Source organism: Molothrus ater, chromosome 1 (genome assembly GCF_012460135.2).
Source record: "Molothrus ater isolate BHLD 08-10-18 breed brown headed cowbird chromosome 1, BPBGC_Mater_1.1, whole genome shotgun sequence".
In the NCBI taxonomy this organism is placed as follows: domain Eukaryota; kingdom Metazoa; phylum Chordata; class Aves; order Passeriformes; family Icteridae; genus Molothrus; species Molothrus ater.
In genome coordinates, this window is record NC_050478.2 from 1,125,052 (window position 1) to 1,140,729 (window position 15,678).

General features: G+C 49.4%; 1 protein-coding gene across 2 annotated transcripts in view; it reads left to right on the forward strand.

Moving 5' to 3' along the window:
- The first annotated feature begins 2,182 nt into the window (after window positions 1-2,182).
- Window positions 2,183-15,678, forward strand: part of SETD2 (SET domain containing 2, histone lysine methyltransferase) — a 51,339-nt gene continuing 37,843 nt past the window's right edge. The window contains exons 1-2 of one of the 2 annotated variants that reach the window (XR_004979829.1): window positions 2,183-2,334; window positions 12,993-13,008. Coding sequence is in view for 1 of the 2 variants with exons in the window: in XM_036379209.1 (XP_036235102.1) it covers window positions 2,297-2,334; window positions 12,993-13,008 (54 nt within the window). In the remaining variant the exon portion in view is untranslated. The remainder of the gene's footprint in view (window positions 2,335-12,992; window positions 13,009-15,678) is intronic. The other variant, XM_036379209.1, reaches the window with a different exon arrangement.

Below are 15,678 nucleotides of genomic sequence, written 5' to 3' on the forward strand. Positions count from 1 at the left end.
GGTGCTGGTGCTGCAGCTCTCCTGGGCTTGCTCCCATTGGAGCCACAAGTCATGGCTTGGCCTGTTGGATCTGCCTGGAGAAGGGAATGAAACAAAGATTCATTTCTGGGGAATCACTGAATGGTTTTGGTTGGAAAAGCCCTCCAAGATCTAGTCCAACCATTCCTCAGCACTGCCAAGACCAACCCTGACCATGTCCCCAAGTGCCACATCCACAGGGCTTCTAAATCCCTGCAGGGATGGGGACACCACCCCTGCCCTGGGCAGCTTTGCAGCGTTTGAGATCTCTCTCTCTTGGAGAGCCTTTTCCAGGAGGAACATTCCCAATATCCACCTGAACCTGCCCTGAGGCCATTCCCTCTTGTCCTGTTCCCTGGGAGCAGTGCCTGACCCCTCCTGGCTCCAACCTTCCTCCTTCCAGGGAATTGCAGGAGCCAGAAGGTGCCCCCTGAGCCTCCTCTTCTCCAGGGTGAGCCCCTCCAGCTCCCTCAGAAGGATTTGGGATCTAGGAGGAGAATGCTGAAAGCCCCAAAGTCAGCACCCCCCAGCTGTCAGGAACATCCCGCTGCCAAAACCAGCAGCAGCCACGGCAGGAGCATCCCAAATTCAGGCATCCCAGATTTTCCCCAGGCCACCCCCAGCTCCATGGAGAACTGGGAAAGGGAATGGATCCACGGTGCTCTGTTTGTTTGAATTTGTTGGAGCTTCCTTCTGTCCCCGTAACAGCACCTGGCCCCTGGAAGGGCATTGGAGAATGTGGCAGAAATCACCTTTTCCTTGTCATGATCCAATTCCAGAGGTTCCAAAAGCTGCTGGGAATTCAGGCCAGGCTGGATTTCCCAGGAAAACGCTTCCACATGACTGGAACTAAACCTTCCTTTGTCCTTTCCTATATCCACCCCTCCTCTGCTTCCCACCTCATCCCTGTGGGTCCCTCCTGCCCACACCATGCTCCCAAATCTGGGAAAAGCCCCGAAATCTCAATATTGGAATCTGTAAATGTGGTTTGGAGGATTCCATGTGAACAGGCATCCCAGAAGCAGCTGGGTCTCCTGAAGTGCTCCAGCACCATTCCATGGAGGAGCTCTCCCAGGGACTGGGAAGGTGGGAAATGACCTGTGAAAGGAAAAAAAAGGAGTTTTAGTGATTTTCAGGGCAAATGGGGCCTGGGATAGCCCCAGGGATCTGGTGCCAAGGGATGCTGGTGTCCAGGTGTGATCTCAGGGTGTGATCCTGGGGGTGCTGCTGATCCTGGTGTGCACCTGGGGTGATCCCAGTGTGATGCTGAGAGATCCTGGGAAGTTCCTGCCTGTCCCATGAGTGATCCAGGTGTAGATCTGCTGATCCTGACAGTCCTGCAGCTCACCCAGGTGTGGCCCTGGTGATCTCCCATCTGCTCCTGGTGAGATCCTGAGGATCCCAGGGGTGATCCCAAGGAGATCCTGCAGCTAATCCTGGGTGCCCCCAGGGGAATCCTGCTGAGATCCTGGGAATAGTGTGGGTGAACCTGGTGTTGGCCCTGGTGATCCCAAGGGTGAGCCTGGTACGGGCCTGGTGATTCAATGGAGATTTATTGATCCCGTGGCTGATCCTGGTGATCCTGGGAGTGACCCAGGTGTGATCCTGAGGAGATCCTGGAGGTGCAGCGCTGACCTGGAGGAAATCTTGGTGGTGGAAGGGCTGACCAGGAGGAGATCGTGGTGGTGGTGCAGGGCTGACCTGGAGGTGCAGGGCTGACCTGGAGGAGATCCTGGTGGTGGTGCAGGGCTGACCTGGAGGTGCAGGGCTGACCTGGAGGAGATCCCGGCAGTCCCGCGGCTGATCCCGGTGGGATCCCAGTGACACCCAGGCGGATTCTGGCGTGCCCCCGGCCATCCCTGCCATGATCCCAATACGGTCCCAAGAAAGTCCCGGCGGTGCTGCGGCCGATCCCGGTGGGATCCCGGTGGCACCGCGGCCGATCCCGGTGCCGGTGCCCGCTGTGGCCTCGGCGGTCTCGGGGGCGATCCCGCTGTGTGCCGAGCAGATTCCCTCTGTGCCGCGGCTGATCGCGGCCCCATGCCGGGCCCGATGCCGCCGTGTCCCGGGGCTCGGCGGCCGCTCCCGGAGGGCTCCGGGCGCTGCGCGGTGCCGCGGGAGGAGGAGCCGGCGGCCGGGGCGGATCGCGGCGGGGCCGGGCCGGGCTGGGCGCGGGTGGCGGGGGGGCCCCGCCGGACCATGTGAGGAGCCCCGACGGGGCGAGCGGGGCCTCCCCGGCCAGGGGGCACTTGCGGAGCCCCGCGCCCGCCCACCCACCATGGGGGATTTCTACGACCCGGAGCATCCCACGCCGGAGTAAGCGCGGGCCCTCCGCGGCCTCGGGCCCGCCGGCACCGCGCGACCGCCGGCAGCCGGGCCGCTGCCCTTTCCCCTTCCCATTCCCCTTCTCATTGCCGTTCTTTTGCCCCTGCCCTTTCCCTGTCCCGCCGCCCTTCCCCTTCCCGCCGTCCTCCCGCCGGTCCGGGGTAGGCCGCGCATCCCCGGCCTTGCGTGATGGCCGCGGCCGGGGCGGGCGCGGGGAGGGCGGGCAGGGAGCGCGGGGAGGGCGGAGAGCGGGCGGCGGGAGCGGCGGCAGCGGCCGCGCCGGGGGTGGCGGGTCGGTTCGGAGGCTGTGTCCCCCCTGCCCCTGTCCGTGTCCCTTTCCCTGTCCCGTCTCTGCCTGGGGTGCGCGGGGGGAGCCGGGCGGAGCGTGCGGACGTGTCCCGGCCTCCCCGCGGGGCCATTTTTCTGTACCTTCTTTATTATTATTGTTGTTATTAATGCTGTTTTTCTAGTTACCGAGCCTCGTCTTGCTTTTACCCCTGGAATTCTCTCCCCCCGGGCGGCCTTTGCCCTGACCCCATTTTCTGCCAGGAGGAAGGAGCCAGGGGAAGGGGGAGCAGCCTAATGGCCGGGAACTCTGGTTCTCCTTTGGATGGGGAATTTCACCAACCCACCCTCCTGATCCCGCCAGGGCCTCCGGCTTTATCGCCTCTCCTGAGAAGTCACTCCGTCCCTGCTGGGTTTCTCCCCCCACACCCTTTTCCCGCTGGTTCTCAACGGTATTTTTACATTTTTAGACTTCCTTGGCGAAGGATTCAGGGGCTCCATAAACTTTGCCAGCTCTGGGGTGGAAGGAGGAGACATCTGGCACGGAGCACCCCCCAAGCGACGGCCGGATTGGAGACACAACTAACATGGTGGTTTTTTTGAGCAGGGACAACAGAGCAAACCTTTTTTGAGCGAGTTCTGCCTGTGCCCACCTGGAGCAGCTGAGGAACAGCTTCCCCTTGTTGCAGCTGAAACAGTGCTGGTGGCTGAGCCTTCTAAAATTAGTGAGGAATGGAGGATTTCCTTTGGAGTCCAGGTTGTGTTTTGCTAAATGTGGCTCCCAGGATGGGAGTAAATCCTGGTTTACTTCAGTTTAACCCTGCTGGGATGATCCCTTCCCGGGAGACCCTCTGGGTCCAAAGGACTCTTGTTCATCCCAAAACTTTTAGGCTAATTCAGGTGTTTTACCGTTTTTGTTTGGAGCCTGTGGAGGGACCCTCGTGCCTGGGATTGATCTGGCACTTGGAATTTGGTGTCCAGTAGTGTCCAGGTTGTCTCACGTCGCTGTTTGTTGTCTAAAAATGTCCAGTGGCGCCAACCTGGGCTGTTGAAAGGAGCGGGAGTGGCTCCTCTAACGACTTTTTAATGGAATTATGGATTAATTGGCCTGATTTTGGGGTGGGGGTTGCATGTTGGGACTCAGGAAGTTTTTGTGAAGTGTCCTGGTGTTTTTAGGGTTGTTGTTTCCCCGTCCCCACCTCGAATCCCAGCGTTCCCTCCGCGTCCGAGTCGCGTTCGTTAGTGGCGTGCCTTAATTTGGGTGTGCTTTTCTCAGCACAGAGCTTTTACCTGGAGAAAAGGATCGCTTGGGAAAATTGGCTGGAGGTTGTGAGGAACATGTGAGGATCTCTTGGGTGTTTGGGAAGTGTGGAATTCAAACGGAGCCGTGATGGCTGTGGGATGTTTGTGGCTTCCCCCATTCTGTACCCGCCGCGGGGTGGGATGAGGAGGGACGTGCAGGGTTGGTTTTTTGGGATGAGTTGCTTTTGTAGCTCAGAACGTTGGGATTGTGCTGCTTGGAGAGGTTTGATCAGAGCCCTGTGAATTCACTTCCTGAATTATTCACTGGCTGGTTTGGGTGGGAAGGGGCCCTAAGGATCATCTCATACTCCCACTGCCGTGGGCAGGGACAACTTCCACTGTCCCAGGGTGCTCCAAGCCTGGCCTTGGACGCTTCCAGGGATGCTGCTGAGCTGGAGGTCCAGGCAAGCTGGAGAAGGTGGATGCTGAGCCGGGAGCTGAACGATGGCGCGTCCGTGCCGATGGCTTTGACTGGAATTTTCCTGTGGAAAGGAACTCTGGCTCAGTTTTACCTCGTGGGTCACTCCGTGTCCACTTGTCGACCAGAGCTCGCGTTCCTGGGAGCTTCAGTGTCCAGCAGAACCAGGTCTCCTGGACTCTTTGGATGCTTAAATGACCCAATTCCCAGAGCTCAGAGCTGCCACCACATTCCACACGGAGCTTCTCCATGGAGCTGCCCATGCCAGCGTGGACCTGCTTAGAATCCCAGACTGGTTTGGGTTGGAAGTGACCTCAACGTTCATCCAATGCCACCCCTGCCATGGGCAGGGACACCTCCCACTGTCCCAGGCTGCTCCAAGCCTGGCCCAACCTGGCCTTGGGCACTGCCAGGGATGCAGGGGCGGCCACGGCTTCTCTGGACAAGCTGTTCCTGATGGGCACGGATGGATGTTTGTATCCTGCTGTGAGCAGCAGCCACTTCATCTATTGGTGCTGCTGTTTCCTGGAAGAACATTCCAAGATTGTCCCCGTCCTGCGGGTGCAGGAACCTCTTGGACCAGTGACACCTCCGTGACAGGACGGAATTCAGACTCCAAGGATTTCTGTTCCTCGCGCCCTTGTGTCATCATGGAAACTCCATTTATCCATCTGCTTCTGGAGACCTCCCCAGCAGGAATTCAGCTCCCTTTTGGGGGAAGAAGCTTTTCCAGCCATCCTGGTGATCCTGGTGGGGCTTGCTGGGTGGTTTGGAGGGTTGGGATTTAGGATCAGGGTATGGAATATTCCATTGGCTTTGTTAACGTGACCCCATATGGATTCAGACAGTCTGCAACTCCAGGTTTTTGGTTGTGGCTGTTCCCAAGGATTTTTTTTTTAATGTTCATTGGAGCTGTAGAATCTCCCAGGCTGTTCCATGTTGGTGTCACTTTGGGATGGTATTTTCTGGGAATCTGGATTCTATTTTCTGCCTTTCCCTAAGGAAAGCCATCCATAAGGTTGGTTCCCTCAGCACAAGCTCCTGGTAAATGTGCTGTGGTTAAACACCCACATTTGGAATCCTGGAGCACGTTCCAATCCAATGGGAGATGCTGAGGGGAGGGAAAGGCTGAGTTTTCCACCTGCATTTCCCTTGGAATGCTCCTCCCCTTTATTATGGAGATTAATGATGATTCCATGGGCTGTGGGTTGGAGAGAGGGAGAAACTTGACTCGTTTCCTGAGTGTATCTATGGATTTTCCAGCTTTAATGTGTCTGGAAAGTTGGATTATTTATGGAAAATTCACTTTATATGTTTGGCTTTGGGAGCCTGAATGGGGAATTTGGGATCCTGACCTGGGACATTTCCAGGAATGGGGCAGCTGGAGCTTCTTGGGGCAGCCTGTTCCCGGATCTGCTGATGGAATTTTGAATATGATTTGTTTGGATGTTTAGAAGGGAAGAGAGCATTTATCCACACCTGTTTTTAATGGGCATTTTTCCTTCCAGAATTTTAGAACTCCTCGAAGAAAAGTCTTGAGGATATCCAAGTGTGGCTCTGGTTGATGGAGTGTTGGTAGAACAGGTTATTTTCTTTTTCCTTGATTTTTTTTTTTCCTGACTTTTCCCATTTTTTGGAGGCAAACTTCCCTAAAAATGCTCCATCCCTGCAGCTGCACCTCTCCTGTGAGCTTCAGCTTTTTGGGATCCACCCCAGAGGCTGCAATCCCTGGGAATGATGTGGAGCTGGACCTAAAATTCATGAGAATATGAGCCAGGAGTCAAAATTTGATCCCAAAATATTGATGTGAGGAAGAGGCTGGATCAGGAAGGAGCTGGAGCTCCTTGTGGAGCCTCATTTCCAGTGTATTCCCTCTGGATTCCTCCAAGATTTTACAGCTTCCCCAGCATCTTTGTAATTCCATTTTCCCCTTCCTGTTTGAAATGCACCAGTGGAAGTTTTCCAGCTGGAAATCCAAAGTGTGTCATTCCCAGGTAGCAGGAAATAATTATAATTTCCAGCTTTTTGCAGCTGGAAATCCACCAGGGAAAATCTCCAGAGCCTGGTGCTTGGTGTTTGCCTGCACAACCCATTCCCTGTTTGGAATTTAATGGCAAATTTCTGGTGTAAGGGAGCATGAAAGGGATTTATTCTCTCCTGTGGAACTGAGAGCAATTCCCAAGGTGTCCTTGCTCCTGCTGGGCAAAATCCCAGGACATTAAATTTCAGCTATAATTAGGTAAGAAATAAATCCCCTGAGAATTTCTATTTATTTTTATTTATTTCTATTTATTTCTATTTACTTCTATTTATTTCTATCAAAGGAGTGACTCTGAGCTCAGCCAGGGCCTTGCAATGTTCTGGTTTATATTTTTTGGGTTGCAGGTTGCAGCTGCTCCCCTTTGGAACGGGATTTTAGGGCCACCTCATGATTGGGAATTGCCTCCCTGTTAAATTTGGGATGAGTTTGGGCTCAGAATGGGACATTTGAGCCTTTGATCTGGTGAATTTTGGGAATATTTGGTGTTGCACGCGTGTGAAGCAGGAGGTGGTGACGCTAAAATTTCATGGTTTTCATGGTTTTCCTCAGTGTGAATCTTGGGATGAGGGGACAGGATGGCTTCTGTTTTCGGGGATGTGTGGAGTGGGTGCCAGTATCCATCTGTGTCCCAAAGAGAGAATTCCTTGTTTTCCAGGCATTTTGGGAGACAAAGGTGCCGTGCATTGCCTGGGGGGTGATGTCATTCAGGCTCCATAAAATCCCAGTTGGAATTTGCTGCCCCATTCAGGGAAAACCCCCCGGGATGGAGATGCCTGATAGGTCAGGGAGGGGATGGAGGGCTGGAAATCCTGGATTTCCCTGGATTTCCCGGGAAAGCAGCAAGTGCTGGGTGCTGGGGGCCGTTCCTAAACCCTCCCCCTCTGAGGGAGGGGCTTGCTTTGCTGCTCCGCGAGTTCTTTCCCTGATTTTTAGCACAAATCCCAAATTCTTTGCTCAGCTCAGGTGGAGCCTCAGCACCTCTGCATGTCCAGGTGCTGGGAATGAATCCCAGTCCCTGGGAATGAATCCTCATCCTTGGGAATCAATCCCTGATGGCAGCAATTGTAAGTAAACTGGGATTTATCTGATTAATTATTTTATTTTAAAATTCTGAAATTCCTCAAGTTTTCAGGTTCCAGGACTCCCTCCTGAAATCTTTTTCCTGCTCAAACCTGTTCTAACTTAAATCGAGGAATTTACGAAGAGCAATTTTAAAAAAAGGAACTTAAACATTGGAACTTTATCTGGGCACAGATAATTTTGGGATTTGAGCAAAATGATAAAAATAGGGTTTTTTTTTCCCTACTATTCCCACTAATTCCATTTTCAGTCCTGGAAGTGGCCTTGTGCTGGTAGTAGGAAATGTTTTGGTGGTGGAACTGAGCTTGAGCTTTAACTCTGGCCTAACTTTGGCTCTAGGACAGTTTTAATTTGAATCAGGAATTGTTAATAAGGGGGGAAATCTGGAATGAAATGATGCCTTGGCTGCTCTGATCCCAGGAATGCCCCACACCTGTGTCCAAAGTTTCCATGGAATTTTGGATGTAATGTGAATTTTGGGGTTCTTTGTACAGCTGGGTTCTAATGTGGATTTTGGGGTTCTTGGTGCAATTCCTGCCTGTCCATCCCTCCCACAGGGAGAGATCCATGGGAACCCACCCTGGAGGAGCTGAGCTGGGTTTGTTTGTGTGTGGATCCAGGCCCATCCTTCCCTCTGCACCCTGGATGGGCTCAGGGATGTGCCCAGAGTTTGGGATTTAGGTTGGGAAGATGCACTTCCATCTCCCTTTTCCCTTTTTGTGGGATTTTTCCTTGGAAGGCTCTTTGTGCCCCAGGAGGGATTTGGGGCAGGGATTACCTGGAAAGTGACCCCGTGGCCATGTGATTTTTGGGAAGGTGCTGACTCCCAGAGCTGCTGCTGGAATCTCCTTCCCTGCTCCCAGAGGAGGAGGGGAAAGTTTTCCAAGAGCCATGCTTTGAATTCCAGTGGGGATTTGTGCCTCTATTTTGGGTTCCATCCCACTTCCACCCCCATCCTCATCCTCACCCTTCCATCCTCCTCTCTCTCCCCGTGCCAGGTGAATCCCTTTCCCATGCTCCATGGGAGCAGCTTTGTTTTTCCTGATCCCTGTCAGGATTTCAAGTGGAATTTCTTCCTTAGGTGTGCCCTGAGCAGAAAGAGAAAAGCAGGATTTGGGGGGGAGTTTGGGAATTCTCAGGCATTTGGGAGAAGGAGCAGAGAAACTGGGTATTTTTTCTTTACTGGATTTTTTTTTCCTGGAGCACATCTTGACTTCTGTAAAATCCTAGAATTATTCCATAATTCCATTATGGAATAAATTTTAGATAAATTATAGAATAATTAATAAATGATGTCACTCAGCCCCTCCTAATTTTTTATGAATGAAAGGATAAATCCCTATTTTCAATATATTTGTCTCCTTCTTTCCCTGGAATATCCAGCCCTCCCTGTTATTTCCTGTTCCAGCACAGGACAAACAGTGTCACTTCCCTTGCTCCAGACTTCCAGCTCCAAACCCTCAGTGGGAATGTCTAAACCAGGAAATGGGGATTTTGGGAAGCAGGACAGCTGAATCTGGGGATTTTGGGAGGTACCTTGACCTCATTTCCCAGGAAACTCAGCTTGGATTCCACCTCCTTTAAATAAATAAGATTTTTTTTTCCCAGGAATTTTCCCTCCTCACATGAGTGCTTTTGCCTTTCCATTTTCCATGGGTTTTTTTTTGTGGGAAGGAGTAGGATTGCCTTGTACTTTCTCAACTTTTTTCCTGCTGTTCATTCTCCATTTGTAGTGTGGTGTTTTTGGGATATTAAAAGCCCAGTGCTCTGCACAAAAGCCTTCCCAGGAATTCCTCCCAATATTCCATTAATATCCCATTAAACACAGGGACAGCTGCACTTCTGTCCTTGGTTTTTATCCCACCTTAGGGATTCATAAACAAAGGAGCAGAAGCACTTCAGGCCTGGGAGTGTTCCAGCAAAAATCCTTCAGTCTGGAGGATGGAAATTGAGGGGCAAATGGGAATAAACATGTGGAAGGAATTCCTGGCTGTGGGGGGAGTGAGGCACTGGAGCAGTTTTCCCAGAGAAACTGTGGATGTTCCATCCCTGGAGGTGTCCAAGGGCTGGGAGCAGCCTGGGGTAGTGGAAGGAGCTCCTGGCAGGGCTGGGAATGGGATGAGCTTGAGGGTCCCTTCCATTCTGGAATTCTGGGATTCTGTTCATGAGAGCAGCAGAGAGGGAATTTCCTCCCCAGCTTTCAGGGAATTGCATTCCCAGCAGAACCCCATGCGTGCAGCTCTCCATCAGCATCCAGGAAAAGTGGTAAAAATTCATTTTGGGCTTCAGGATCCTGTTGGAATCCCAAATTCCCACCTGAAATTTGGTTTGGTGTTCCGTTGCCTTCCAGTTTCCTTAGCCCTGCTGTGGATGAGGGTGATGATCCATGGAATTGCAGCTGCATCCAGGATATTTCTGGCTAACCCAGCCTGAACAAAACAGGTTAAATCCCAATTTCCTGAGCTGAGCTTCCCTTTCTTTGGACATTGTGGTGGCTTTCAGATGGATCTCTCTGAATTCCTGAGCTGAATTCCTGCTGGGAATGGGCCTTTTCAGCTCCCTGGGCTGTAAGGCTGCTGATACTTAGATAAGAAAAGCCCCAAGCTTCCAGATTTTCCTCTTTTAAAGGGAAGAAAAGAAATAAAACCTCAGGATTTAGGGGAGATGAGGCTCCTTAAGTTTTGTCTTTTAGACTTTAGAAGGCTGAGGGCATTTTTGGGGCTCCTTTTACATAAGGAAAACCAGGGTAAAATTCCAGTTATTGTGTGGGTTGCACTTAAAAAAGAGAAAAATCTTCAGCTCAACCTGTTGAAGCACCAAGAAATGCTGGAGCTGCTGAACTCTTGAATTTAAATACAATTTTACTTTTAACACCATTCCCGTGACAAAATTGGGATGTTTCCATCAGGAGAGAAGCTGATAAAGTTTAAATATAAAAAGTTTTGGTCAAAATATATGTAAGGTCAAAATATATGTAAGGAAAATTCCATGTAAGGAATTTTGTTGGAAATGTGGCCTCAGATATGTAATTTTGGTTGAAATATGGGTCCATATAAAAAAAAAAATTATAGAAGTGAGACCCATGTAAAGAATTTTGGTATAAATGTGGTTCTATAGCCTTAGAAAAGCTTTTCCTGGGATTTAATTGGTGTTTAATTTTTGTTTTTTAACAAAATTAGTGCATCAAGCTGCTGGAAACAGATCAAAGGTGCTGAAGCTTCCTGGTGGTGGGGTTATTTTTTTGTTCTTCGCTTGATTTTGTGGTTCTTTAGGTTATTTTTAAAATTGATTCAGGACTTCTCAGGGTGTTCAGTTTTATTTTGGGTTTTACCAACTCTTTTCTCCTGACTTTCCAGGAAAGAGCCACAGAAGTGCAGGAATTCCGTGTTCACTTTCATCTCAGTTTTATTTTTTGATGCCTGCAGGGAGCAAGGTGCAGCTGAGGGAATTGTTCCAAACCTGTGGATCTGGGAAAGTGCTGGAGAAGCCCTGGGTGATGTGTTGGGATGGATCCCAAGCTTGGAGCAGGGGGGTTTTATGTAACTTCATCCCAGCGTGGGAGGAATTTGGCACAAGGTTCCTGAGGGAACGGCAGCGCCTTCCCTAATTTTGGAATTCTATTTTTATGGGTTTATTTTATTTTATTTTTTTATTTGGGGAGAAGGAAGAGTCTGGGGAGGAAATGGGATTCATAACCCTGCTTTTAGGAAGGTCAACAGCTTTTATTTTAGTTGATGGAATCCCAGAATCCCAAATGGTTTGGGTTGGAATGGGATCATCCTGTCCCACCCAGGGACACCTTCCACTGTCCCAGGGTGCTCCAGGCCCTGTCCAGCCTGGCCTTGGACACTTCCATGGATGGGGATCACCTGTTTCCTCTCTTCTTCCTGTGGGATTTTTCTGGGATTTGAAGGATCCAGACTCTCTTTTCTCCTTATCATTAATTATCCTTGTTATTAACTATAAATATGAAATTTAATTACCTCTCTCCCAGTATACAGCTGATTTAAGATGGATTTTTGTGTGTAAAGAGAGTTACTTTTACCTTAGAACCCTCAGCTTCCACCTGGTGGTGGTAATTCTCTGCTGCATCTGTTTGGGATATCTGGAAAATCTCCCTGGAATCGCTGAGGTTGGGAAAGACCCTTGAATCACCAAGTGCAAGGTTTTTGTTGAGCGTTGACCCCACAAAACCTCAAACCCAAACCATGTGATGCTTCCTGAAAGTCCCAAACTCCTCTTTTGGTCGATCCTGAAATTGAAAGCTCCTTTTGGGCCCTAATTCCAGTGGAAGTGGTGCTCTTGGAGAGCTCCTGAACCTGTGGGGTTTGGAATTCCTGCCCTGCCTGACCCCATTGAATCGAACTCCTGCCTTTGGGGTTTCCTTGATGGAATCAAACCCCAGTGGTGCTGCTCTGGGGTTAATTTATGGTCTTTTAGCAGGCTGGATCAATTGGGTGGGAGCCTTTGGAGGGGCAGGAGAATATTCCTGAGGGGAAAGTTCTTCCCAGCACTTCCCTTTGCTCCCAGTTCCCAGCTGGGGATGGTTTCAGTGGGGACCCGGGTGGTTCTTGTGCCGTCACCGCATCCGCGTCGCTCCGAAATGAAAATTTTGACTTTTTCTTCCAGAATTGGGTATTTCTCATTGAGCTGATGCTTGAGGTGGAATCTCTGAACTTTTCTGTGGGAAATCTTTGGCTTTGTCACCCCAAGAGCGCTGAATAAAAGCTGGTAAAATGTAGAGTTCTGGCTCTGGGCTGTGCTGGAGTGCTGGAGAGGGTTTTGGGATCTCGGGTAGATCCATGACACAGGAACTGTTGATGTCTTGGCTGAGGTGTGTTGGTAGGGCCAAAAAATTCCCTGGCACTCTCCAAGGAATTGGGCAAAGCAAGGAGAGGGAGTTGTGTTCCTGTTCCTTCTTCCCTGAGAAAAAATGACTTCGCTGTGGGATCGGAGCAGAGAACTTGGGAAGAGTGGAAAGCTGGGAAAACCCAACTTTCCTGTTGGCTCAGCATGGAGAATGATGCTAATTAATTCATTTTCAAGCTGCCAAAACAGGGATTAATTATGCAAATAGCCAGGGCAGACGCACAGCGGACAGACCTTCGTTAATATCTTTAATTTCTGTCAATGAGAGGCAGAAGCTTTCAGTCATTCAGGGAAGTATTCAAATGGAAAGAATCCCAAATCCACCTTTTTCCGTGACATTTTTGAGGGTTTTATTCCTGCAGCGTGTTGGGATAACTGGAGACAACACGAAGCCAGCACTTCTCTCCAAAAAGGTTTGCTCTGTCCTGATCCATGTGGGATTTTCCAGGGAATTTTGGAGCCTCCCAGCTGTGCTGTGCTCCCCTCAGAGCCGGGTTTGTGTCCGGGTGCCGTCGGTGTTTCCCTCACTCCACGTCCCAAGTCCTTCCCATCCCAAATCCAGATGTCCAGTGTTCCATTTCTTGTTCCTGCCTGTTGTTCACACCTTCTTTTCCTGTTTTTTTTTTCCATGTTTCCCCGGCTGGATTGCAATAGAGAAGAGGAAAATGAGGTGAGTAAAACCAATTCCAACGTTCCTGGATCTCCTGTGAGCCCAGCTTGGGTAGGTTTGACTGAGGCATTCCATGAATCCAGAGTCACTGAGGGGCTGGATAGAGAAAATGGGTGCTTTTCTGGGATCCCTCTGGTTCAAACTGGGAAGGAGGGGCAATAATTTTCATTAAATTTGGGAAGGAAGGGCAATAATTCTCATTAAATTTGGGAATGAAGTGCAATAATTTTCATTGAATTTGGGAAGGAAGTGCAATAATTCACATTAAATTTGGGAATGAAGTGCAATAATTTTCATTAAATTTGGGAAGGAAGGGCAGTAATTCCCATTAAATTTGGGAAAAAGTGGCAATAATTCCAGTACCACTTGAGCCACAAGCGCACGGGAGGTGATGGCACAGCTTGGTGTGGGTTGGTGCTGATTATTTAAAGACTTAATTTGTAAAAATAATGAGTTTTGCTGCCTGTGACTCAATGAATTTGTTGGGAAAAGAGAAAACTTGGAGGCCTGGGATATATTTTAATCTCCTGGCTTTGGAATGAAGGCTGTTAATCATTTTGGATGTGCTTTTTTCTTTCCATTTTGGGTAGTGTTCTCTTTCTGTAAAGCAGGAGAAGAAGAAGAATTCCTCTTCTCCTGGAGAGCTTTTCATTAATTCCCACCTTTTACATTCACCAAGTTACCTGTGGAGTGTGTCCCAAATTCTGGGAATTGTGTTTTGTTCAAGTTGCTGTTATTTAAGGATAAAAATCCATGAGTGGAAATATCCTGGATTATGTCAGCTCTGCTGATTTGCTGTGGGAAGGGGAGGAATGGAAATGTGGCAGCTCTTTTTTGCCTGCACATCCCATATTTGGGGAAAGGTGGATTTATCCAAACCCCCTTATCCCCATTATTTCAGAGCTGTTGTGCTTGAAATTAGAAGGATTTTGATCAAAACATTGACACTTAAAATAATGGCACCAAAGTTGTAGCAAGACGGAAACTCTGAAATGCTGATCCTGAATTTCCAGTATTTTTACCTGTATATTTATTAATTTGTTATTTATAGTTGATATGATTAAAAAATCCTATCCCTGATAAGAATTTGGGTTCAGACCTGTGGAGATCCTTCAGGGTATGGTTGGAGAGGAACCTGCTCCCTTCTCTTGTCCCAGGTTGGAGTAAAAAAACCTGGAATTTCTGGTTGTAAGGATAACAGTGGATCCAGGAATCCCCCAAAATGCTGTTCCCTCACTCTTCAGGAGGCTGAACTCCTACAGGAGGGTGGCCTCAGTAGTGTTCGTTTTGTCCTTCATTCTTCCATGAATTAATGTGGATTAATCCCAGGATCACTTGTGATGTTTGGATTATCTGAAAAACAGGGATTTCATTTCCAGCAGGACTTTGTGGAGATGGTTGTGAGTTGTGGTGAGAGGAGCCCATTCCAGAGCTGGAGATTCTCCTTTTTTTCCAAAGTCAATGTTTTGGGCTTCCCTTTTAGCCATGAAACTCCTTTAAAATTGTCCCTGAAATGACCCCTCATAAAAAAACCTACGGATTTCAAGGAAATGCTTTTGGGTTTTGCTCCCAGTTTTCCCACTGGGAGTGAAGGGAATTTGCTGCTGCAGACCCAGATCCAGATGCTGTATTGGGTCTCCAGGATGAGTCATGGATAGACCATTAACAGGTGCTCACAATGAAACCCCCAATGTGTTGAAAAAGAGGAATTTTTGGGATATGTGATGTCCCAGGGTGCAGAAAACACAGGATTTCCAATCCACCAATGTCTCATTTAATCATTTACTGTGGTGCCTTGATCCTGGGCAGCTCCATGTTGTTTCATGAGTTAAAGGATAACAAAATCCTTAATAATTCACAGAGGGCTGCAGGAAACTGCTGCTCCTGCCAGAAATGTGCTCGTGGCACAGCTACAGCAGCAAAACCCGGCTCTGGACAATTTGGAAACGACTCTTTCCGTTGGAATTAGGGTTAACACAAAAAATGTAATTTCCAGAGCAGCTGTGGCTGCCCCTGGATCCCTGGAAGTGTCCAAGGCCAGGTTGGACAGGGCTTGGAGTAACCTGGAATAGTGAAAGACGTCCCTGCCATGACAGGATTGAAGCAGGATAATCTTAAGGGTCCCTTCAACCCAAACCATTCTGGAATTCCATGATTCTGATGCAGTTTGGATTTTTGGGGATAGGGGCTGTTGACAACAAAGTCCTTTTCCCACTTTATCTTCTCCGGGATTTTATTTCTGGGACACAGATGAGCTCTAAGATTTAAAACAGAGGGAGAAATGGCCAAGTGGGTGAATATAAGGTGCTGTGTGCTCTGAAAATTCCTGGGTTTGGGTTTGGAAAGTGCTGAGTGAGCTCCTGGGCAGGAGGCAGCCAGAAGCTCCTGGTGGGAAGGACATGGAGCTTGGAATGGTCGGTTGATCCAGAGGTGACAGAGTCATCATGCACCACTGGCTCCTGATGGGAATTCTTGGGGAGTTGTTAATTAATGCTGGTCCAGGCCTGAGCCTGGGAACTTGCAGGAATTAATGATGACCAGGAGAAGGCCGTTGGGGGGAGGTGGGAAAGGATGGGCTTTGAATTCCTGCTGTAATTTTTGTTGGTCTGGTTTACGCTGGATTCAAATTCCAGAATCCCAGAATGGTTTAGGTGGGAAGGGACCCTCGAG